Source organism: Pseudopodoces humilis, chromosome 3 (genome assembly GCF_049639895.1).
Source record: "Pseudopodoces humilis isolate 2021_Gansu_Grassland_sample_001 chromosome 3, ASM4963989v1, whole genome shotgun sequence".
NCBI lineage: Eukaryota > Metazoa > Chordata > Aves > Passeriformes > Paridae > Pseudopodoces > Pseudopodoces humilis.
The window spans coordinates 50,058,271-50,084,162 of NC_142202.1; the positions used below are offsets into that span (position 1 = coordinate 50,058,271).

General features: G+C 39.7%; 1 protein-coding gene across 1 annotated transcript; it reads left to right on the plus strand.

Moving 5' to 3' along the window:
• Positions 1 to 29: 29 nt before the first annotated feature.
• Positions 30 to 25,864, plus strand: LOC102104443 (uncharacterized). Its single transcript, XM_005518472.3, has 14 exons — positions 30 to 602; positions 3,650 to 3,769; positions 4,706 to 4,825; positions 5,913 to 6,032; positions 10,445 to 10,567; positions 11,598 to 11,680; positions 12,869 to 12,994; positions 13,814 to 13,859; positions 14,990 to 15,123; positions 19,478 to 19,606; positions 21,214 to 21,328; positions 22,199 to 22,333; positions 23,541 to 23,666; positions 24,541 to 25,864. Exons 1-14 carry the CDS (start codon positions 377 to 379, stop codon positions 24,660 to 24,662), a joined length of 1,725 nt encoding a protein of 574 aa, XP_005518529.2. The 5' UTR covers positions 30 to 376; the 3' UTR covers positions 24,663 to 25,864.
• The last annotated feature ends 28 nt before the right edge of the window (positions 25,865 to 25,892 follow it).

Genomic DNA, 25,892 nt, shown 5'->3' on the forward strand with positions numbered 1-25,892 from the left:
CAGTTTTTCTAGCCTCATACAGACTTTGGTAGATGCTCCATGACCTAAACTCCATTTGTTCTCCGTGAAATCTGTTTATGTTGTTATCTTATTTTTCTTCAAGCAAAAGAAAGGTGTGTCTCCAGTGCAATCATTTTAAATAATAATTTATGAACTCTAGGAGATCTGCAGAAACCAGCCTTGTGAAATGTACTTTTTTGGACACAGAAGTCTGTCTGCCTTACAGCATCTGCACATGATGTGGTGTTAATATCTGTAAGACAGAACAAACAGCTAGGAGACAAGCTAAATCTGCAAAAAGCAGACAATTTGAGAAGAAACTTTTGTTTCCATCTCCTTCCTTTTCTTCTTGCTTTGTGCTGCTGTTGGAACAAGAATGGGTCAGCTATGTGGACGATGCATGCAGCTCCTGCGGGACTTCATAGGCTTTGTTCAGAGGATGTTCTCTGACTTGGTGCAAAGCGTCAAGGAATGCTTAACTCTGATAAGCAAATGCTCCTGCTTAAAACAAAACAGCTCTAAAAACAGACAGCTGTACAAGCCCATCCTACAGCCTCATGAGAGAGTGACAGCACAGGAGTTTCTGCAGCATATTGAAACAGGTAAGAGGACTTGCCTTTTTCTAAAAGATTGTGAAAGAACAAGGAGATTAATTTTGTGGGTTGAAAGCACATTGCTAGCTGATCTGCTCTGCCATAGCATTGAGCAGCTTGGTGATGATGAGGAAAGGCCAGAGCTACAGAGCATTTTCTTTGTGTCCAGGACACCAAGGGCTCAAGTGGTGCAACAGTTGGATCTAGGTAGAAATGGCCAACCACTCTCTTGCTCTGCCACTACTGTTAATACAAAACTCATGTAAATGTGTTTCATAAAAGTGAGTCCTTCTAGAAGTTACTTTTTTGAAGTCAGTCAAAAGGAACTGACAAAGCTGGACAGGGGCTTTGCTAAGACTGGAGGCTGTATGAGTGCTGAGGTGTGGGCAGATCACAGTATGATGTGCACAGTTGTGCACCTCTGTGTTGGCTGAACACTGGGACTTATGCTAGAAATGTCTGGGTCATACATGGGGAAGATCAAAGTCACCCTGGGAAAAGCATCATTGAGCTCTCAGGATTCCTAGCAACTGTGCTTTTGTGAAAACATTTGAGACATCAGGTTTAATCACAATTATGGGGTTCTGCAAAGTAGATCCATAATTCTTCATCTATCTCCTTTGCTTTACAGGTTATCTGCCTAATTCCCCTGCTTTTCTGTTTGTGATGTCCTCTTTGTCCTCTACTAGGATACAATATCAATAGGAAAACTTGTTTTTTTATTTCATTTCTGCAGTCATCTTGGATGAGTGTATTAACCTAAAAATAGTTCTTATCTCAAGATAAGGGGTTATTGCTTGTTTGGGTTTGTTTTGTCTCACAACTAATTTGGCATACTGCTTTATGTTTAGCAGCTTTGGGCTAAAACCACTACACAAAAATGCAGTCCCCTACTATCGTTTGTGTGAAGGGTGTTGACCTATTATTTCTTTACTTGCCTTTTTGGGAACATGAAACAATCTTGTGAGGGGAACCAGGAGAGAATTTTTTTGGGGTGTGACATGATTAATGCTGTTTGACATGATCTGTCATGGAATAATTGCTGTGACTCTGGTTTTCGGGAACACGTGTGAATTAGCCTCAGCTGGTATTAGCCGGTGTCATTATCCAGTGAATGTGGTGAGTCCTGTGCTGCCGATAAGGTTCATTGATTGTTGCATCTTTAGCAGTGGTTTAAATCCTGACATTCATACCCAGGATAGGGATATACTTCAGCTTGTTATACAGTGGAGATCTTCCAGGGCTGAATGTTTTCTTCCAAAGGCTAGCATGCTCCTGAATCTTTAGGAGTCTGTCTTGGCAGTATCCCTGCACAGTTGATGGATGAGATGTAATGAAGGGAAAGCCAGAATGACCCCTTGTAGCAGCCACTGGTGCTCCCTGAAAAGACTAAGTGTGTATTTCTTGAGAGATCCTTTCTCTCTGAGATCAGTCTTCAAAAGTCTGGTCTGTCTAGGATCTGTGGGAATTGGGGTACAGCAGCAGGAAGCCTAGAGCTTCTGACACCAGCATATAGATGACAATGAGTGTTTTCAGGGAAGTCCCACTGTCCATGACAGGACACATATAGCATCCAGGAAACCGAACCAAGGTTAATTCTCTGAGTGGCCAAATCTCACTGCCTAGAAAACTGGAGGCAGGGAAACCTCACAAAGAAAAGCAAGACACATCCCTCTTACTTTAACACTCACCTGTGTATTTAATTTCAAGAGGGAACAAGCCTATCCTCAGTTTTGAACAAAATATAAAAAGCAAAAAGACAGTGTTTGGACAATTTGGATGCAAGGAAAGACATAATGGTTGATCATCACACTCATCTGTAAGCCAGGGCAGCAAATTTTGATATTCTAAGCAAGTGAAGATTTTGAGTGGTTTCAGCTTTATCACTCTCCCAAACAAAACCACAGATATGTGGAAGAATCAGACAGATTCAGGTTCAGATAGTGAAAGGAACAGAATTAAACCACATGAAGAGATTTTTTGGGTTTTTTTCTCTAAAACCTTGCACACACAAGCAAGTTCTTCCCTTTGTGTGTATTACTAATTATTTAAAAATTTAATCTTTATATGAAGTAGTTCTGTGAAGCTCACTTACCTAATCCTAAGGGTAGAAGTTTGCTAGTCTTGACAATGTCAGCAGCTTCTACTGGCTTGAGATATTGGCTGTGTTTTGCACTGAGGCGTGAAAGCTCATGTCCCTCACATTTCTTTGTCCCATGGGAGGTAAAGTAGCTAGATATTTTTCACAGAGATATTTCAATCATTAATGCACAGCTTTAAACTATTGCCTGAAAATATATCTTATAATTGCATACTCCACCAGTTGATCGATCATACATTACCTTTTTAATTCTATTAGTTGTTTCATTGTCCCTTTCATTTTCCTCTCTGCTGCTCCATTCCACATATTATATGATACAGTGACTTACAGAAGCCATGCATGACTGCTATTGCATGATGAGTGTTGAACATCTGGTTTATTCATAGGGGAGCTATCATATTTGAGAACAGGTAGACTCATGCTAGAAATTTGAGCCTGAGGCAAGCCTGTTTGCAGTCTGTGTTGCTATTCCTTTAAATCCTATATTTCAATACCCAAGACAGGAAACACAGTGAACTTCAGATGTGGTAAATTAGAAATACATACTCTTTCTCTTCTTAGAAATATATATAGAAACACAAACAAAATTAGAAATGTATACTCTTACTAAGAACACCATGTTCAGTATTTTAACAAAGATTCAGAAAAAGATTTTTGTGGAGACCAAGAACACTTGCATTTATATTAGCATAAAAGTGTCCAAAGGTTATAATTTATCTTGTTTCCAATCACTAGCTTTGTGAGCTTTACAAGAGGCATTGCCAAGGACAGGTTATTCCCAGTTCATCTATTGCTTCAGCTCATGGAAATGTGAATAAAGACAGATGGGCTTTATGGAGTCGTTGCAGTATAAAAATCCTTATGTGTTTGGTTTGCTGTAAATTTTAATTTCTTTTTTTTTAAACTAACCCTTTTCAGATGTAATTGAGCCTGTGTTGTCATTTTACATCTTTAGATTTTGAAATGTCTCCACTTGGAAAGGACCCTCTGGAAGCCTTGAGGACCTTATCCTTTTCAGAAAACCCAGGTTTACAGCAGTCAGCTGCCCTCTATTACTTGCATATGAGTCAGCACAGTAAGTTATCTCAGTAAGCATTAGAAAATTTTCATGTAATTATAAACGAAAATATTATTTCAAACTGTGAAACTCCTTTTGATTCATTAAGTAAGTGTGTTTTTGCTTTCATGCTATGTTGTTTGCCAAGGAAGATGGAAAACTGGCATTGCCACATAGGCAGAGTCAGTTCTGAGTTTTGCTATAAGGAGATATCGCTTACGATTATAAAAGATAGTTATTTATGAAATTGTTATACTTCTGTAAAACTCAGCAGAACCCAAAGTACTTAGAGTAAGCGTATGCTGACTGTCTTGGAAGTAACACAGTCAAAATATGGTGAAAGGAAATGGACGTAGTGACCAGTTAATATTTTATATATAAAAGAGGACAAAGCTCCAGGAGGCAGATTGTAGTGACAATTTATAAAGGAAACATTCTTTTTTGTTCCAGCTATTCTGTGGGAACACCTGGCTCTTGAGGTAGTTTATTAATTTTAGAAATCAGCCTAGATATCCCAAATAAAATGCCAGCAAGAGTTTGGATTCTACAAAAAGGTAAAAATACTACCAACAAGCAGTTTGCAATTTATTTATCTATTTGTATATTTTTATTTTACTTCAAAGAGAATATTCTGTCACTTGGATGATAGCTTTATCCCACATATTTTTTGCTGGATAAAAAGTGCCTGTAGCCACAATGCAAGGACTTGCTATGAGGCAGAATGACTTGTTTGGTAGCAAGGCACACTGCTTCCCTTCCCATGATGTTTTTGAAGTATTTGATTATTCAAAACCCCTTCAGGAAACTTGCCCTGTTTGCTAGTAGCAGTGGAATTTTAATGAAGGTGAATACCACTTAGCCTGTCTATGGGAGCACCTGAGGTTTAAGTCCCTCAAAGGAAAAATGTCACTGCTGAACAGTGGAGCTCATCAATATTTCCTCTCATTCTTGCAGTGAACATCCCCCTGCCTGTGGAGCATCTGGAACCCTTCTATGCCTTACTACGTTCTGCTGACCTGGAGGTGCAGCAGATGTCTTCCTTGTCTCTTGTCAACTTCTTGCTGGAAGGAAATAGTGAGTAATCAACAACACATCTCTCTTCAGGTGAAGAAGTATCTCTTCAGCCAGACTCACACAGAAGGAGGGCACTTCTAGATAAATCTAGATTCCTTTTTTTGTGTTCCTGATAGGACAAGTGTGAGTCTGATTCTGACTGCAAGATACATAGCTTCTGGTGACAGCAAGATATAGCAGATCCCTCCAGCTAGATTATATAATGTGACAAGAGTTCTTGGATCTGTGTGCAAAGGCTGATAAATTATTCTCAGACCAGTATGGGAATTTTATTCTCATTCTCAGATCCACAGACATTTTTCCTTTCAAACAATGGATACAGCTCATACAAATAAATTCTATGTACAAGTCAGTGGTCATTTTCTGGGTATTTGTGGTCTGGACCTTAGTCTTAAATTGCTTGCAGAGAAAAAAAAAAGTTTAAATGCTTAGTATAGTTCAGTTACTTCTGTAACTAAAGGGGAAAATAGATTTGAGATAGAATCTAGGAGATGCAGAAGAAAAAATTCCCAGTAAAGTTTATGTTGGTAGACAGGGCATGAACATGCCACACCTCATAAAGAGAGTCCTTGTTGCAACTGCTACTGCACTCCTGGGCACATGGGCCACAACAAGTATTCCATCCTGACGTCCCATAGTAGAAGACAGGGTCAGTCTTCAGCAAAGCTGGCCTTTTTCTTTGCTTTCTTTTTTAAGGACTTTGCTACAAATAGTATCATGTCACTATTTACAAAGAAAAGATAATATTTAAAGGGTAGACCACAGAAGAAAAAGAAAGGATTTGGGGGTTGCTGAGTAAATTGTGAACCTATTGAAAAGCTGCAGTTGCTTTTGCCAAAATTAACCTGATTTGGGACCTTCTGACCTAAAACCTAAAACATATGTTACACTCTTTCAAGCATCTGAAGGGGAATTAAGCAAACCCAGCTAGGGACTGTGAGTGGCTTTCAGGCTGTTTCCATCTTAAGTCTATTTTGTAAAATCATAATGTGTATCTCCAAAGCAGTCAATGGATGATGTATTCTTTCCACAAAATCAGTAACTGTTTACTTTTTTATTTGCCCATTTTTCTTGAATTTTTGAATAGTTGACAAAGAATTAGTTGTCCAAATGGGTTTACTTGAGCCAATTTTGGATCTGCTTGAGTCAGAGGATCCCACTGTCCAGTGTAATTCCTGTGCCTGCATCATGACTTTGGCTGTTTCAGGTGAGTGTTGTCTTTGCCTTTACCCTCTGCTGTGAATTCATTCAACTCTTCCATCATATTTTAATATGAAACAGCCTATTTGCAATTGGTTTAAGAGTCATAAGATGCAGCAGCAAGTTTTGGTATTCCCGCATCATAAATTCAACCTCCTGACATTCCAGATATTTTTCTCAGTGTTTCTGACCTTCATGCTCTTATGATTACAGACATTTTTCTGATTTTTATCCTGAATGTATTCATGACTAGCTTATCTTAATTATTGTCTACATTGGCTTTTGCTTCTGGAGTTCTTTCTGATGTCTGTGCTAATGAGGTTCCTTCATTTTACTAGGCTGAGAAAGCCAAGGCCTTTTAAGACTCCTCTTGTAAGTGAGACTCTCCATTCATCTTCAGAGTCCTTCTGGGTGTAAATTATATGCTCCAGGAGTGGAAAATAGCATTTGCACGCTATGTTCCGTATCATGATACCCCAGGCCTCAGGCATTGTTACAGTGCCAAGATATAGATAAATGCTGCCAGAATTCTGTTTTGGATTCATCTCTTCTGAAAGAGAAGTCACCAGAAATGTGCAGTATGTCACCTGGGGTCTCACCTGTGCCTTTTATTGTGGCATGTAGGGAAATATGTTTTGTGGTACATCTCATGGTAACACTTGCAGGTTTGGTGATTGTGCCATGGTGATGCTGTCATCCTACATCTGACTTAATCACTTAGTCTTGCTCCTCCTCTGCTGCTGTTTCCAGCAGACACCAAGTAACCAAGGCTCTACCACAAATGTTACCAAATGCACATCCCTGCATTTTGTACAGGTTTCATTCTGTTTCCGTTGCTTCGTTCTTCTAACTTGTCTGTTATTTGTAAAATACTCTGGTCCTCCACTGCATTGACAGTTCTACATCTTTGTTTTAACTCTCTGGTTCAAAGCAAGTACAGACTAGCCCTCATGGAATTCCATTTGTAGCCTCTTCCCAGGTGGTCATTCCCATTCAGCAAAACTTGCTGCCAGTTTGCTTTCAGTGTACTGTTATCAGATGGATAACAGTACGTGTTATCCATCATGTACTACTTGCATGTGTCACCAACTTCTGCTTAACTATGCATATTTCAATAATGATATTACTATTTTCCTGGTATCCAGACAGGTAAGTTCAGCCACAGTTACCAAAAGAAAGGTTATCATGTTAGTCTGTCTTACTCTGCCTTGTGTAAACTCATAGTTTTCCTGTACAAATTGTGTCCAGGTCTGTAGAAAAGCCATGAATAATATTTTGTCCCTTCCTGCAGCATTTATTCTGCCAGCTTCCCTCTCCAGTATGGGAAGTTGCAGTCTGATGTCCCAGAAGGCTGAGGGAAGCATGATGAAAGTGTTAATTTCTCATTTAAGTATTTATGTTGCAAAGGAGGAGTGGATAAGCAGGATCCAACCACATGAAAGTGCTGATTTGCATTTTATCCCACCTTTTTGTTTTATTTTCAGGTTTTTGAACACTCTTCCGTTAAGAGCTTATTTTTAAGCATTGCACATTATTGTCAGGTTAAGAATTCTACATATTACATTACTTTATATGGAATGCAAATTGTCTCATTTACATGTCTTAATTAGGAGTGGCATCACTAAACTTTTAGGTACTTGGCACTAGAAGGACAGACTTTGTGTAGGGTCAGTGAAGCTAAGCCCCTGAAGATTTACAGAGAGATGTCCCTTCATCTGTTTTAAACAGTCTACTGAGAAAGTGATTTATTTGGGCACCTAAGGATGTTACTTAGTCCTGAAGACACTCTTCATGTCTTTCTAGATGTCTAATCTGGAATACAGGGAACCATCAGCTGCTCCACATCCTGGCTACCTCTGGTCTTCCAATGCCTTTGCACACTCCCTTAAGCACCAATGTCCTTCTGAGCATAAGTATTCCAAATCAAGCATTCAAGGAACTTTCAAAGCTAAACAGAGATAGGCAGTCCTGCATAGGCTGGACTGCTGCCTGGAATTTGATCAGTGTTGAGGATCTCTGTCCCAGTTTAACTAGGATTTAGATGGCCTGGATCAGTTTATTTGTTTTTCAGACTATATTTAGGTACCACATCAATGAGACTAAAGCAAGAGGAAATTCTCCAGGGTTTATTTTAATTTTAACTCACAGACTCTGATATTTTTAAGTGTCTGCTTGAGAAAAGTATCCTGTTCAGTCATGTCCTTCAAGAAGGCCATTTATGCAAAAAAAGGTAAATATAGAAGCACAACCAAGTTAGGAAGATCCTTTAGATCCTTTAGATGGCTTTAAGTTGACTAAAATTCTACATCTAAGAATGGTCTTAATTCTGTTGCAACAAGCATGCAAGACTATGTACAGAGTGAAACTGTTTAGCAGTGTTACTGCAGGTCATGTGTAAACTGGGTTGTCGCCCTGCTGCAATAGGGAGCTGAAAATAAGAAAAGCAAACCAACCCATTCAGATGATACATATTTGAAGGTTAGTTTGTTCCAACAGCAGCATTTGATCACGCAGCAAAAGGATACATGCATAGTTGCAATTATCTGCAGCTTGTCAATCAGTGAATGAAAGGAATCAGTTTTGAGATAATAACTCAGAGTACTTCAGAACAGAACTAAATGTGCACATCTTCAGTGTTTAGGGGGGGCCTGAACATCTGCTTAAAGCTAGAACAAGGAGGATGCACTGAATGTAAAGCATATTCAAAGTTGTTCTGATAGGAATTTTTAAGCACACAAATGTCAGAGTGGAAAGAAAGAATTTATAAACTAGTGAGTTATTCAAACACAGCTTGAGTAGATATTGTTGATTTCCCCGCTTTAGAGTAGCATCTCGAACACATGGCTACCTTCTAAAAGCATTCCAAGGGGCATCAGTGGTTGCAGTGGCATCAGTGGATGGACTGCATTTTTTAAGATAAACAGGTGGTCAAGGAGAGAAACATGATCTAGCCTGCCACATCTCTTACAGACATGGCAATACAGTTACACATCTTGGTGAGATAGGTTTCCCCATGCACTCTGTCATCATAAATTGGCAAAACAAGTGTTCAGGCACAATATCTGATTAAAGAAACAATTTGCCTGAGTTTTGTCCGAATGTTCGTAATCCCTTTTTTCAAATGTAAGGTTCTTTCCCACGTTCACAAACATTCATGGAGTGTATTGTGTACAAGAATAAGGGAAGCAGCGATATATAAATTCTTTCTTAATCTTTTTACCTCTGTTTTTTATTCAGCTGGGTAGTTTGCATCACACCAGTTGCCATACAAAAGACTTTCTACTTCTACTGAGGGAAACAAAAGAATGGTATGTAGGCAGATTAGATTAGAGAAGGGCTTGTCTACAGAGGGGCAGAGAATTTTACCAGAATAATAGCTTCCCACATGGAAAAGCTATTTTTAAATATATTACTCTTCTCAGAACAATTCTTTTTCTCAGTGTTTTTTTCCCCGAATAAAAGTTATTTACTTGAGTATATACTCATAGGAAGATGGAAAATTGCTTGCCCTGGAATATTAAACTGATACTATCTGAACTATACTTGAATAAATATCCTGGCTAATCTGTGTATGTCAATTCCCTACTAGATAGGCTCTAGGTATAAAACTAGCAGCTTTGTTCTCATAACTCTCTAAGTTAGTTAGCACCTGAAGACTTGATTTCATTCAAATACCTTTATTTTTACTTTTTTTTTTTTGCCCTGTTTCATGTTTCTCTCAGCAAATTTCCACAGACTGGCCATTGCTTAAACTTTGTATAAATATTGTTAATTTTACAAAAATAAGTATTATAGCTTTTCCTTTTTTTTATCAGTTTTTCATCCAAGAGTCTTAACGAGTTCTTGTACTCCAGGATGTTGAATACAGCTGTACAACTCATTACATTGCCAGGAAAGGAATCACCACCACTTCAGAGAAGCACCATCTTTTCAAATTTCAATGTTTAAATCAAATTTTGTCTTTAGAAACCTCTGCGCTGTTTGTAGCTTTCAAGTGAGTCACACAGGGACATGCCAAGAGAGAAGCTGGCCCTGAATATACCCTACTGAATTAATTAAATCTTACCTTCAGTTCATGATGTAGTTTTTTTGGTTACCACACTGTGAATAGGTTGATCAGACATACCAAGGGTTTGAAGCAAGTATGATACTTTGTTAACCTGTTTAAAGGGTCTTAAGGATATTTTAATTATCCTAGTTACAAACCAACAGCATTCAACCAGCTGTGATTTATGGCTAATCCAGAAGTCATGGGTTAGTTTCCTTCCTGTTAAACTCTCAGAATTTTTAACAGTTTCCTTTGAGCATGCCGAGAAATCAGAGAAAGAAACACCAAAGGACTAGTCCTGCTAGTTGTCCTGCTTGTGGCTCACAGTAAGATTTTAAGTAAGTATTTCTTTCTCTGATTCTTTTCTCCAGAGTCCAACCGAGAAGCTATTGGTGCTGCTAGAGGAGTTACACCCCTACTGTCCCTTGCCAAGTCCTATGATCCCAGAGTCCAACAAAATGCAGTTGGTGCTATTCTGAACCTCACACAATCAGGTACTTTTGGACTAATGGTTTACCTAAATTGCCAAAAGAAAGCTCACTGATAGAAAAATAATCCTAAAGGTTAAGGCAGGAATAAAAGCATATCTGAGCAACAAGTTATTTCCTCTCCATATGGCATTCATGTTGGTACCACAGGTTGATGATTTAAGTTTAGCTGATACAGGCCCTCTTTTGCCTTGTAGCAAAACAGAAAATCTTGATTTTCAAATCCAAATGGCCAGTATATGAATATTTAAACAATCAATCAAAGAAATAGAAAAAAAAATAGCCATTTGTTAAAGAAATAATTGGGCCTAAAAAGTTAGCAGGACATTTGGTGTACTCTAAACCAATCTCACAAGCTTATCCAACAATGTTGAGCTTTAGGAGCTTTTTGCTTGTTCTGACTAGCTCAATGCTGCAATATGCTAAGTATAACTATCACTGGTCAGACATTAAAGGCTCCTGGAATATCCACCAACAGCTTTATCACAAGGAGTACTAGGTCCTCCGCAATTCTATGTAGACTACCATACTTAACTCGGAAACAGAACTGCATTAAATTTCACCTTCCAAGATGATACCATTATTCCACAGAGCTAAACAATAAAGTTATGAGTAACATCTCTGAACTCTGTGTTGTGGAAGGAAACAGCTGGCAAGAACTTTAACAGTTGGCTATTACATTTCTGGTATTATTCAGAATATTTTAAATTGTTTTTAGATAACACTGAAATCATAATGAAGATCATACCTGAGGCTTTTCAGCTTCTCCAGCAATTCAGATTCTCAGAACAGTTTTTAGCATAAAACCATTAAAAGCTTTATCAGACAGCCTACTAGTCTATTTGCTAAAATATCTGCATACTGCTTCATTACACAAGCTTTAAATTATATACTCTCCAATCACATTGACTGGCATACATTTGGTCAACATCAGCACTCCTTAGAACCCAAGAACTGTGCACATCCCTTTGAACAGTGCCTCTAGATGAGTGAGAAGGAAGGAGAAAGACACTTTATGTTTTCTTTTTAATGGCAGAGAAAATCCAGCAAGTCCTATGCAAGGAGGGAGCCCTACCGGTTCTTGCCGTGCTGCTGGAATCTCCTGACTCAGAAGTCCAGGTATGACTAAAACAGGTCAGATTTTAAAACAGTAACATTGTGACTGTAAGGAGAGCACAAACCACAGTATGCAGAAATTAAAAGAGGGAGAGGAGGAAAGGTTTCTCTAGTCAAGTGGAGAAACATGGGAGAGCATCTTGGTGAAACTCAGCTCAGTCAGATAATGTATATTAAAAGACTCAATTTGTCTAACTCCACAGGAGAAAGTTTATGACGCAAAAATTTTTCTGCCACCACACATTAATGCATGCACAGGTTGTTTTGTGGCTACCTTCTTGTATCTGTCAGATCATCAGACAAGATGCAGAAAGGTCTCTTCCTCTGGGTTTTAGGGTTTTTGGTTGGGTTTTTTGCATCCTAACTTAGATCTTTCACTCTAAGCAATGTTACTAAGTATTCTGAGAAGACATAACTTGCAATGATCTTTTTCTTGTTGTAAATATCTGTAAAGCATCCTGTTTTATGCCTATCACAGACACCTCTGTGATTCTGCACACTCAGCAGAGAGCTCGTCTTAGCGCAAAAGTATGCTGATAAATAAACTATGAATCAGAGTTGTAAGCCTTACACTCTGCTAGTTTGTTCATTCAGTCCTTTGAGTAGCACAGAATTGTTTGCTCCATCAATTTAGTTATCTCTACACAGATTTTTTAAATGTCTGGAGGGATGTACCCTCTGGAATTGCTTTCTGCAAACTGTTTCAGCCATTTTAGATTCCTCTGAGATTCATCTTAGAATTTCCATCTCTGTAGCTCAACATGTTTCCTCTAATTATACCTAGTAATAGATACTTTTGTATGTGTAATACTTCCTAGCGTTAATGGTTATATCCTTTGGAAATGATCCCTCGGCATGCTAGGGCAATAGCTACATCCAGCTTGAGTAAATCAATGTAAACATATAATACAGTAGATGCAGATTACCTAACTTGGATGCCAGCAGCAATGTCATTGCAGCAGCAGAGCACATTCCCAAACAGCCAAGGTCCTAATGAGTGTACAACATGCCCCAGCAGGATTGCTGTAGCTGCTACAGCATGTTGTGCCAACCCCATAAACACCCTTAAGGTGAAAAAGCATTTTATTTTCATCAGTTTTAAATCTGAGCATTTCTCCAATTTATTTGTATTCTCTTTAACATGTCACCACTCTGACCTCTTGCTCTACATTTTTTCTTGGTTCTTTGCAGTATTACAGCTGTGCTGCCCTGAGCAACGTGGCAGCCAATGTTCAGCACCACAAAGCCTTGCTGAGACCCAGTGACAAATTCCTGCTGCGGACCCTGATCTCTCTCCTCTCCTCTTCTGTGGACAAGGTAAAGTCACAGCTTTCCCTTTGTGAAAAGACTTAGCATCTGAGTAGAGGTATAAACTTGGGCTTCCAGTTTTAGCCTCACATCATTCTATTCATCTACTGTACCTATGTGGCATCTTTCCCATGAGAAAAGACACCTATAATAGAAAATACATGGGTTCTACAAGTTCAATGTATGAAGAAAGTAAAGGGAAATTATTAAAGTTGTTCTACAGCCCTGGACCCTTCCTTTAGACTAGGATAGCCTGTATGCTATTAACTTGAAACATCATGTGAGCAGTGCCCTGTCCAGTCTCTGTCTTTGATCATTGTGTCTGTGACAGAAATTGTCTGACACATCTGTTGTGCTATATTTTTTTTTCTTTTTGGTATCCGGAACTTTTACTGTATGGCTTCAAGGAATAACATATTGAAAATTTTGCTTTGTTGGAAGCCACAGCAAAGAAATTTTAAGAAACCACAGTTCAGGGTGGAGCTTGAAATTTTGTGTAGAAGGGAGGTGAAAAAAAGGCAAAGCAAATGGGACAAGTTACTTTCTCTTCATTTTCCTATAACTTATCAGATGTTCTAAAATAAAAACCAACATCTGAACCCCATTCTTCATCAACAATAGGATGACTAATACTAGGAGATTGAAAAAAAAATCATCGAAACTTTGAAAAAAAAACATGTGCCAAATTTATTCTTGAAGATAATGTAATAGCTTGCTAATATTGTCATGTTGATTTTGTGTGCAATAGGCAAGAACGTGCATTACTGAAACTGCTCTTTTTCCTCCTCTCTCTCATTTTTAATCTTTTTTCCTCTTTGGCACAAGCAGGTTTCAAGCCAGGCATGTGTTTGCCTAAGAAATTTGGCTATCAGTGGTAAGCAATGTCTTGGAGATAAAGAAACCACACTATTTCTCTCTGCCTTTCAGAGTGAGCACAGTGGGCTGGGAACCTTTCCTATTAAAAGCAAGAGACGTTTTCTACATTTCAACTGTATGTTAAGGGAAGAAGAAGGTGCAGTGTATATCCTAGCTAAATCTGTCTTAGGGCTCCCAGGTAGCAAGGGGAGTATCTGGAGAAAGTGGGAAAGGCAGCAGAGGTGTTCAGAGGTGCACAGAGCCTTAGTGAGTTGCTACGCTTTCCTCCTTTCCGTGTTTCCTAAGCATTAAACCAAATTAGGACAGAACGTCTCCTGAAATTGCTTATTGAGTGGGGACCTGTCTTCTCCAAGGCATGATTCTGTCTATCATTAAATGTAATTTTCTCCCCTGCATTTATCATCCTCTTAAAAAACCCTGTCCTATTAAATGTCCAAGGTTCATTTCTATGACATATTCAGGAGACAGTGGCAGAGGACTGGCACACTCAGTGCTAAAGTCCCAGACTCCAGGGTAGAGTTGTTCATCTAGAAAATGTAGAGGTGCTTAATTTTCAAGCAGTCACAATTATAGAGGAGCTGAGAGCAAAGTGCTGTGCCACTCCTTGACATGCTTGAAACACCTGGTCTGCTTGACCTTTTAGATCTGCCTCCATCTGCTGGCTGCTCTGGCATTGCCTTTTAGTGCACTCTCTGAGGCTGCAGGGGCAAGTGGGGCATAACAACTCAGTGAGATGGCTGGGCTCTCTCGTGGTTAACCATAACTCGGTTAAATAGGTGGTGCTTGGGAGGTCTTTCTGTTTGTGCAGCAGAAGCTGCCACCTTCTTACCTGGCCTTATGCCAGTGATGAGCTCAGAAAATTCCCCTCACTCTTTCTTTTGAGGCTCAGACACAGACTGAGGGTGCCCAAACCTACATTCTGCCATCAAACTTATACTAATCCCTTAGCAAAAGGAGGCAGAACAAGTGAGGATTTATTTTTATAGCTGAACATCTGGCATTGCCCCATCCCATGGATGGGAGATGGGCAGGTCCCCTCTAATTTGATCACCAAGGCAACAGTCAGAGCCTAAATTACTCCCTGCAGTCCTCTGAACCCCCCTGACCTCCTTTGTTTTCCCACACCAGCGGACATCCAGGCTGAGATGGTAGCTGAGAATGTACTGCCCAATCTGTGCTCTCTCCTGGCCTCTGGCAGTGAGGATGTGCGTCGTGCCTCCATTGCTCTGCTCTGGATACTCTCCCAGCACCCACCCAACCAGGTATGGGAGGTCATTTCCCAAAAATAGAGGGGAAAGAGTAGTTCTGGCCACCACCTGGGATAACACTGTTACGGCAAAACTGCCTATGAAATGCATTTTGAGAATGACCAAGAGGACTCTGGGAGACTTCCCAACCCTTCTCTCTCCTACCCAAAATTTACTGCATCTGCACTGTCACTAACTACCTGAGGAGCCATCTGAGTGGGATCCAAAGGATAGACCAGGGAGAGAGTAGAGGGGGAGATGGGTGATAGAGTAATTTGATATGATACTGCCTTGCACTCCCTGCAACCTCCTCTAGTCCCCTCAGTCCCCAGACCAGAGGTCTCCAGATGGGTGTACAAGGTGGAGGACATACACAGCACCACAAGAGACCACCATGAGGGCAACCAAGGAAGTTATTTCTTGGCTACAGAGCTTCCCCACACACTGAAAAGCAGAGATAATAATTTAGAGCACACATTTAAAGTGCATAAGTGCAGAACAAAGGGCAAATATACATTACTTCCCTACATGGACAGCTTTATTCAAAAGTGCATTTGTCAAATATTAACGTATTTTGAATTAGGATCAAAACAAAAAGGGGACTAACAGATTTTGAAATCCTGTCTATCTTTAGTTAATGCATTAGGCCTTTCACTAGGACTGTATATCCTCATGTCCTAAGTTACAGATTGATTCTTTTGCCCATGTTCAGGATAAACACCACCATTAAGAGTGCAACACTAGCAAATACATAAAGAAGTCTGACTACAAATAAATTACTGCAAATACTGACAGATTACTCTTGTTTTTAAACAAACTTTTCTTTACAGTAATTAAAGACATCCTTAAGAACATAGATGTGAAAGGTTGTTGGTAAGTTTTTTAAGCTAACAACAGCATTTGAAAGTAGTCAGGTTAGCTACACAGAGCAAAAATATGCGAGAACCATTCCTGCCACATTGCTTCAAGCAGTAGTGACAGGTGTCACAGGTGAATAGCTTCAGGTGGCCTTAGGTGCTTCTTGTGCCTGAAATACAGTCAGCCTGATTGGAAATTTACTCTGGGTTTGGAAAGCTTGGTGTTTACCGTTCAGTTGTCTGTACACAAACCAAGATTGCACCTCCCCTACCTCTGGAACGTGATGGAGAAAATGGATGAGATCAATGCCTAGGAAGCAGCAACTAGAGTACAGAGCTGTTCAAGGGCACAGTGGCTGCATGAGCACCAGACATCCTCATTGCTTGTCAAACTCCCTCATACAATCAAAACACAGTTTACTCTCAACAAGCTTACAGTTGAAATACATTATGTTAGTTAAAGGCCATTTACACAGTAAATATGTTATTCAGTATGAGACATTATGCTGGAATATGCATGGAATGTTATGGACATATGGACAATGCTGGAACACTCAGTTTTGCTTTTCTTGTCTCCAAATATCGTTTGCATTTTTTGTTCTCCCAGCAAAGAGTACCCACAAATCCTTTTCTCCCTGGTCCTGAAACTTGTCTTTGCCAGTGTTTCAAACCCTGGCCACAAAGAGACATGGTCAGCATCAGTAAGAACAAAGACACTGGGAACTCAGCCTTGGTACACTAGTGATGAAACAGCCCATCCTTCATAAGGGAAGAAAACGTGTCAGTAGCAGGAGGCTGGAAAGCAAAGCATCTCACTTTATTCTCCAGTGAGAAGTATCTACATATCTAAATTTGTTTTAGTGAGCAAACACGGCTGAGCCTGACTACTGAATGTTGCTGCTTTGTGCAAGCGAGCCCTGGGCACTCTGAGAAGAGGCTGACCTCTTTGTATTCATATCCTGCCTCCCCATCTCCATGCCTTTTCTGGCCTGTTTTTCAAGCCTTTTCAATGTTTCTTTCTCTAACTCAGGCTGAATTCTCCGTGACTGAAAAAGAGACTTCTCCATGGGAACAACTGTTGGAAAACAAACCACTGAACAAAGCTAACCTTTACAACCAAGTCAAGTGATGCTTGAATTATTACAAATACTACCCAGGATATAATGGGGCAGAACCTGTCTGCCCTTTTGTTACCATGAAGCAAACCCCCAGGAATGCTTCACAGGAGCTCTTCACCCTGCTTCAGCCCCATTTTTGCAATCTCCTGGTCAGGCTGCTGACAAGGATTCCCAGCAAGGGCTGGAAAACTTCCCTCTTGCTGAGGGAACTGTATTCAGTTTTCCCAAGGACAGCCCAACCCTGAAACACTAAAGAATCAGGCTTTGTAAGAAAACAGTCTCTTAAGTCAAATTCCTTTGAGCAAAAGACTTGAAAGTCAGGGTCTGTATATTCCAGATGGTGCCACTGACTCTCCACTCCAGGTACAAAATAACTTTGCCTTATCATCTTGCTAACTGGTAAATGGGATAATATTTACCTTGTCAATCGATTCCTGTGTGAGGAGTATGAGTGCAGCATTGCAACTGTAAGCACACTTGCTGCTGGCATGCTTTTCCTTGCCCTTTTTTTTTATTATTATTTTTTTTTGAGTATTGTAGTTTTGGGAAAAATTAGATCAATATCCATCTGAATCACTTGATCTATTTTTACTCACAGTTTTCTCGTGATTCTCTTGCACTGTGCAGGATTGAGCCAGAAAACAAAATCTGAATCTCAGCCATATTCCAGCCAAAAAAAGAAGTTGAGCAAAATTCAAGTACTGTCACTTGCTAATGTAGGTCCTAAATAAACAACAAATCTTGGCAGGGAAGTCATTATATATTAGAAAGTTCCTTTATAATCCACAGAAAATTTCCTCCTCTCAGGCTGTAGCAAATCAAAAATGAGTATTGTAGTTGATGGGATTACATAGAAAGAGGACATTCAGCCCAAAAGCATAGAAACAGTCATCGGTGGTAATGTAATTGGATTATCTGAAACTATATTATTTCTTCCTTTAAAGAGAAGGAAAAACAAGACTGAGGAAAATCTACTGTCATGTCTGCATATAGGATTCTCTAAATGCCCTGTGTTTAGGTATAGAACTGCCCTTTCCACTTATTTTCCTGTTTTATTTTAGGATTGTTGGTTGTGGCAGTGCTTAAAATGAGCTAAGTGAAGATGTCAGCTGGTATTAAAAGAAAGTAAGATACACTTTTGCAATTTAACCTAAGCAAAAGAAAGATTAAAGTTATAGTTACTTTTAAAGACATCTGCCTTTCAACACTGCTTTAGTGATCCTGACATTTCACACGTTTCAGAATTATGTGGTTTTTTGCAGCTGTGTATAGGACCAATGATTTGTTGTTTTATATTGAACTCCCTTGCTAATGCATCTCGGTTTCCAAGTAGTATAAATAATATAGTTCATTGTGAACAATCAGAACTGCATAAAAAACCCCTAAATTTCTAAGGGAAGGAGACTGAAAGAAAAAACACTCTCAAGAGGTAATCTTTTGCTTTTAACTGTAGACCTAACACAAACTCTGTTGAAGTCAGGTTTCTCTTACACACAGCAATGGCCCTTTAATCCATATTGTTATTGAGGTAAATACCTGTGCAGTAATCCAGACTCCAATCTGATACTACAGGACAAGAGTAATGGCTTCAAACTGAAAGTATGTTTAGATTTGATGTTAGAAAAAACATTCCTAACTGTGAGGGTGGTGAGGCACTGGAACATGTTGTCCAGAGAATTTGTGGATGTCCCATCCCTGGAAGTGTTTAAGGCCAGGTTGGGTGGGGCTCTGAGCAACCTGGCCTAGTGGAAGGTGTTCCTGCCCATGGCAGAGGATTTGGAACTAGATGATCTTTAAGGTCCCTTCCAACCCAGGCCATTCTGTGATTCAATTAATATTAATGGTAATTGGAGGAAGACTACGGAGAGAGAAGTACCTAGCAAAGTACCTCTAAAATATCATCAGACAGCAGAGAAATGTGTGTAAAGATGTTGTTCAGGACATGTTTACTAAAGAGGTGCCTGATCACAAATTGACCTAAACATGCAACCCATTATTGTAGCCAGGTAAATTGCTGAAGTACTCAAGGGTGCACTGCTGCTGTTACTTCACCGTGTGCTTCTGCCTTTCACACCAGCCCTGACCACCTCTCCTTCCAGTCAGGATCACACATCCTTCCCCTGACTAGCAATGACCCTGGTGAGGCATTTGATGGAAACAACAATAAACTACATGACCTTGAAGACTCCAGCCTTCCATAGCAAGAGCTCAATATTCAGTGCCAGTCAGACCATACTTGAGAGAAGCAGCACTGGACCCAGCCACATCTTTGTTTTAAATAAGCAAACTAATGCTCTTCTTGCAGACTTAAGTTTGATCTCTCTGTAACTTACTGCAAAATTGCGCTGTGTTGTCCATATTGGATGTAACTGAGATACCAGTTGCTCTTCTCAGGATACTCTGGCATGTGCTGAGCTACTGCAGAGCCTGGGGACATTACTGGCAGCACATAAAACAGACCCTGTGATTGTTGGACATACTGCTTGCATCATCAAAAACCTGAGCCTTTCCAAAAACAGACAGGTAGGTACAGTGTCTGTCACTGAACTATACCCTGTGAGGCTGATATTGTGTTCATGTCAAATCAGCATTAAAGAAAAATTAATTCTGGGGGTAATTAAACATATGCCAATTTGCTGTATATTTTACACAAAATTGCATGTATGAATAAAAGGGCCATAATGAAAGGTAGTTTTATTCATATTTTCCCAATACAATATAAAAAAACTAATTAAAATAAGAAATATCTAGTTTTTGCTATGAGTGATGTGGTTACCTAATTTGACTGCATCATAGGTATACAAAGTTCTTCTAGCAAGGACATTTCATACTGATTAAAGGAATCATTCAGGAAACTCTGAGGTCTGTTATGAACTGAATCTTTATTTCCTGGCTCTTGTGCTTCAGCTGCCATTCATTGTGAAATTAAACCCCGGCTATTGATGTACATTTTGCCTCTTTGGCAAGATACTAGCCATGTCAAAATGCTGTAAAGATCTCTCTTGCTGATTTTGCTTCAAACTCCATATGTACTTCCTTTCCTCCTTGCCTTTTAGAGTATCTTGATCAAACAGTACCACCAGTAGCAATCAATATTGAGGAAAAAACCCCACCAAATCTTCATTTCTGTTTTGTCCCACTTCCTAGTGCACACTTTTCAAGACTGAGTTCTTTTTTTTTTTCTCTTTGTTCACGATCCATTTACTACTAGTTCCAGAGATTTAAACCAGCCAGAAGGAAATTTTTTTTCACTAAGAATTATATAAATTTCTAATAGATGTGACATCAAGTTTTGCAGGAAACTAGATTCCCTTAAACTCAAGGCCCACCGTAGGAATAAAAATGGATCGTCTGTTCAAAGTTTGACAAATACAGTCTTTCTTTAAAATACTTAAATTCCGTGACTTTATCCTGTTATCAGCTGGGAGCTACTTCACCTTCATAAAGCTTTATAATATCAAGAGTATAAAGTTCTCACTGCATAAGTGAATACACAGACATGAGTGGGAGTGCCAGGTTTCCAGGGTCAATTCTAAAGAACGCTCCCTAAAACACATAAGAGTTCTTGGCATAAGAGGAAAAAGACAGTGCTGTTTTTATGCCAGCAGGACACAAACAGAGTATGGGAGCTTGAAAAGCAGCAGTCTCAAATCCACCTTGAACCTCTAAGCAGCAAGTTCAAAAACTGCAGCTTAAAATGCAGCATAAAATGAGTATCAGAAAAAGATACTCCCTTTTGTTGATAGACACATGAGCTTATCTAGGGAGCCATGAGCACCTTCCATTGTTAGGGCCTCTCAGAGAGCTGATGACTTCATGATTCAACTTCACTAGCAACAGTCACCTCCAGCTGACTCATTCAGAACCCATTTCTTGGTCTCATTTTTTGCTTTTAATCCAGGTCAGCACAGGCCAAGTCTCCGATCTGTTTTCATTTCAGTCTATATATTTCTCAGTACAGGTGATCTCTGAGCAATTCAAGGTGTCTTCTCTTCGTTATGGTAAATCTGGGAAGAGATGTTTCCATTATTGCTGGTTTAACCCTCAGTACTGTAGGAGCACTTCTGAAGCCCCCAGACACCACTAAACCATAATGGAAGTGCTAACCATGAATCTCTCTCTTGTGGCAGAGAATCACTGAGAGCCGCTGTGTCGAAGTTCTCCTTCAGACCATGCTTTTGACCGACACTCAGGAAGACTCCCTTCATTATGTGACATCCTGCCTTGCTGAGCTGGCAAAGCAAGGTATGGCAGCAACCCTCCATCAATGGCTGAATCAGAGAAGTGCACATGTCCTTTATTAATTTTAATAGGCGATGGACACACAGCCCAAGTCTTTCCCTTTAAATTCATTGTTTAGTTGTAAGTTTCAAGAACAAAATCCGATTCGCTGGCAGGATACATGGGCTCCATTGTCTACACTTTAGTTCAACTCCTTAAAACTCTTTACTCTAAATTTTTTTGTGCTGAACTTTACTGCTGTACATGGCAAGTCTACTTCTATTTCTAACATTTCCCAGTTTCTCAGGCTGAAATAACTATCCCTGCAGAACCTGATATAAAAAAAAAGATGAAAATACTAATCAGGTCTTTATCTTGAAATTTTTTGCACATGGATTTTATCAGAGATAACAAATTGGCACTCATGAAAGGTACAGCACTCTTTATAGCAGAAAGGATGAGTGTAAATTTTCCCAACATACCCCAGCATTGGATATTGTCTGTCAAACAAGTAATCTCTTGCATCTGGTATAATGGCCATGCAGCTGGCAATATCACATTTAACTCTGCAAGCAGAGCACAAAACCTGCTGGACAGACTGAGCCAATAGGCCAAAAGTGGATCTTGCACATAAAGCGATTCATTTTTGCAGAAAAAAAAGCCAAAAAAATATGAAACAAATCCATGGCCTTACCTTACTGAGAGCACAACCTCAGAACATGACCCTTTTTTACAACCTGAATATACTTATTAACCAAGTTCAGCACTTAATTTCCTTCTCCAGTTGCATGAAGGATTCACTATTTCAGCAGTTTCTGGCAGACCTCTTACATTCATTTCTTTGACACTGGAGTTCCTATTTAGAGACTATTCTCTTACCTTTCTGCTTTCCAGAAGGAGCCACATTACACATGGTCCAGTGGATGGATGAACCTCTGACAAAGTGCTTGGTGAGACTGGCTGGCCAGCTGGAACATCCGGAGCCATCCTTTCATGCTGCCTCCATCATCCAGCACATGATTGGTCATGGTAACACACAGGATTAACTGTGCTTTGAAAGAGACTTATGGCTGTCTGGAGTGAAATTAGCCTTTTCCCAAAGGACTGTAAGGCACTGAACAACCTTAAATATTCCTCTATGACCCCCCATTTGGTCTCTATAGATTTTTTAGAGTACAATTGCCTATAGTCACCCTTGAAGTAAAACAATCCTTGAGTGCATGAGAAAGTCCAGGAATGAAAGTGGACCATACATAAAGGTCTGATTCACATGTTTGTTGCCTTCTTCAAGAACTGCCATTCTGCAGGGCTGGTCCATAGCCTCAGTTCTGAGGTCCTTGCAGAGAACTTCAGTAGGAAGGTTGGAGACCATTAAGATACTCCTCACCATAGGAGAGATGAGAAATTTTCTCAAAAAGGGTCACTTCGGACAAGGTTACATCTTTCTGTTTGACCTTCTTTCTCAGTATGTAAAATGTGATGACATCCCCCACAGGCACCAGAGGTTGTGTTCCAAAATTTTAGATTAACTCTGCTCCCTGAGCAGCAAGAGAAAAACTCTTACTGAATCAAAACCTGCTGATATCATTCTAGAATAAATTAGCTTGAGCAGAGAAGTAAAGTGGCTTTTAAGAATGTAGCCAAATTTTTTAAAGTTTCAATGGGAGAGAATAAAAGAGCACTATTTCTACCTGTAGAAAACGAACACCTTTATGCATAAGATACTTGTCCCATGCAGCTGAGAGCCTTTAACACTTGCAAGAAAAAGTTCACATGGTACTTGCCATATTCTCTAGAAAGGTATGGTTAGATTTTAGACGTTAGACATAAGGAAAACTGAAATATGTAGTGAGTCCCCAGTAAGGGAAAATGCAAATCTGTTTCATTTCTACCATTGAGGATTTGCAACAGAGCAGACTCTCAGGTAGTGAACAGAATCCAACATCATAATCTAGTCATAGACAGCTTCACCTACCAGGCCAACCAGTCTGTGAACCAGCCCGCCCCTTACACAGGGATCAGATTCCCAGCACAGCAGCCTACTCAACTTTTTATTTACCTTAAGTATTCTCAGAAGCTGTAGTACAGGGAAGTCCCTTGCCAATCTTTGTAGTAATGTTGGTTTTAGCTGAAGGTGGATGAGTCATTATTGATCTTATAAATGTTGTTGCGAAAATCAGTTTTCAAAGCGTTTAAAGGCTCATACTGATCTCCAGTGGTTCTCTCATTTATGCAGAAAAAATTATGCTTTTGTGGAAGCATCACATTAGAGAGATTCAAGCCTACCTCAAGAATTTTCTTACCCACCCAGAGGTCCGTTTTCAGCAGCTGGGCATCTCCACATTCTGCAGACTACGAGCAGGTACGTCTTTCCTGCCAAGGCTGCCTGCACCCATCAGCAGCAAACAGGCACTGCTTAGTAACAGATCACAGAATCATTAGGGTTGGAGAAGACCTCTAAGATCATTGAGTCCAACCACTAACAGTGCAGACTTCTCCAGGGACTAACTCTGCTCACTTAAGAAAACAGAATAATCTCAAGGGTAGCTGTTACCTCACCTGTTTTAAAGCAGCTCATAAAGAGTATCTCCTGATGAAGGCAGGAAGATTTTGATTGCTTGCTTTCAAACTAAAATCTTTCTGAATCCAGGGAAATGGGACTTCAGGAACATATGCTTTTATCCTATATAAGAATTTTTGGGCACTGGATGAAACCTAAAAGTTTTTCAAATGTAATTTTAGTTTATTTTGGTGAAACAAGCAAATAAGGAAATTGCATGATTAGCTGATATTAAAGCCAGGAAGTCTCACATTTTCATACTTAAAAGTCCATTCCTTAATATTTTTCCTGGGTTTGGCTAGTCTTCTTGTCTTTGGATAAAAGTTGAGTACTTATGAGAGTTATAATGTGGTAATAACTGTATATAGCACATATTTTTATGTATGTAGAGCCAGAGCCAAAAACCCTCCTATATCTAGATAGGCAGCTGCTGCATAAGGCTGAATTTGGCAATGGAGATTTTTACATCCGGATCAGGAAAATTTAGCAGCAATCTTGAATGGCTGTAGGGATGAAAACAGAATTTATATCTGCTTTGTGTGGTATTTTTCTGCCTTACCTGCAATAAGAACCACCAACCAACTGTATGTAACCTGAAAAGTAAGTTTTCTATGCATCTGCATTAGAACATGGGGAAAAAACAGCAGGTTGCCTAACACCTGTCATTCCTTTTCAGATCCAGACTTTTCATTAGCATTCAGAAAAAGCCAAATGGCCAGACTCCTTGAACAAGTCCGTCAACAAACAGAAGAAACTCAAGAGCTCCTTAGGGCAGCTATGTACCATGAAGACAGTTAATATTTAAGCCAAATGCCTTATGAAAACTTACCAGATCCAAGGGCCTGAACTATCAGAGGAAACAACTCTTTTCATTGGTACCTGTAATTTTCCTTCTACTTGCAGTTTCGTCATACAGGAGAGATGTCCCGATAACAAGAATTGGAGCAGGTGAAAACACAATTCCTTGGACCCTTTGGCTGGCTGCTTAAGTGTGCTTGAGGACATGGCTACATGTCGAAAAACTCCTGCTATGCTCCGTTAACCTGCCATGGTTTTTGGTTTCCTCACCCTCCCTTCAGAAAAATCAGCACTGTATTAATGAGGTTTTATTCATGCAACAGATTAATTCCACTGATGAGGCATCTCTTAGGTATGCAGGTGACTCTGCATTCATCTTTATTCTGTTTCTCTTCCATGTCCTGTATTTCAGAGCAGACTCCAAGGACTTTAGAAAGTAACAGAATCAGCCCACACTATAAAGGTAGAAAGCTATGAACAGGTTACTACAGAATGTTACTGCTGAGGGACAGTTCAGAAAGTGCAAGAAATTTGTAAGAAACAAGGATGGGTGAAGCCTTACAGTTGATCCTTGTCCACACTATAGGCATTACTCTCCAACAGAAGAGCAAAAGCACGTTAAAGCAAGGAAATGTTGCACAGAGCAAGTACAGAACACAGCAGGAACCATGAATGATTTGGGTGAGATGTGTTTAAGTACAGAACTGTGTTCTGCAAATGTTAAATTATTTCCAAAGCTACTTGCAACAAGGAAAGAGTGAAAATATTTGGCAAAATTAGGAATTTTTGTTGTATTTTGATATTGATGCTTCATTTTAAATGGAGTTAAAGAACAATAAAAAGGTAGTCATGTGTTTAAGTTCAACTCATTTTCTTACATATATACTTCCCATGGGCAGGCAGATGTTCAGCCATCTCCAGGAAAGCTGGGTTCCATCATGTGTAATGGTTACTTGGGAAGACACACACTGTAACTTCAAACACCCCCCCTTTCCTCTTCCTTCCCCCGGCTTTATATGCCCAGCATGACAATGTTATGGAATGTTAAGGTATGGAATGTTGCTGTGGTCACCTGCCCCCAGCTGTCCCCTCACAATTTCTTTTGCAGCCCCAGGCAGGTGGAGTGGTGTAAGAAGCAGACTCTGTGCAAGCACTGCTGAGTGGTAACTAAAACATCCCTGTGTTACCAACCTTGTGTTCAGCACAAAACCAAACACAGCCCCCTCTGAG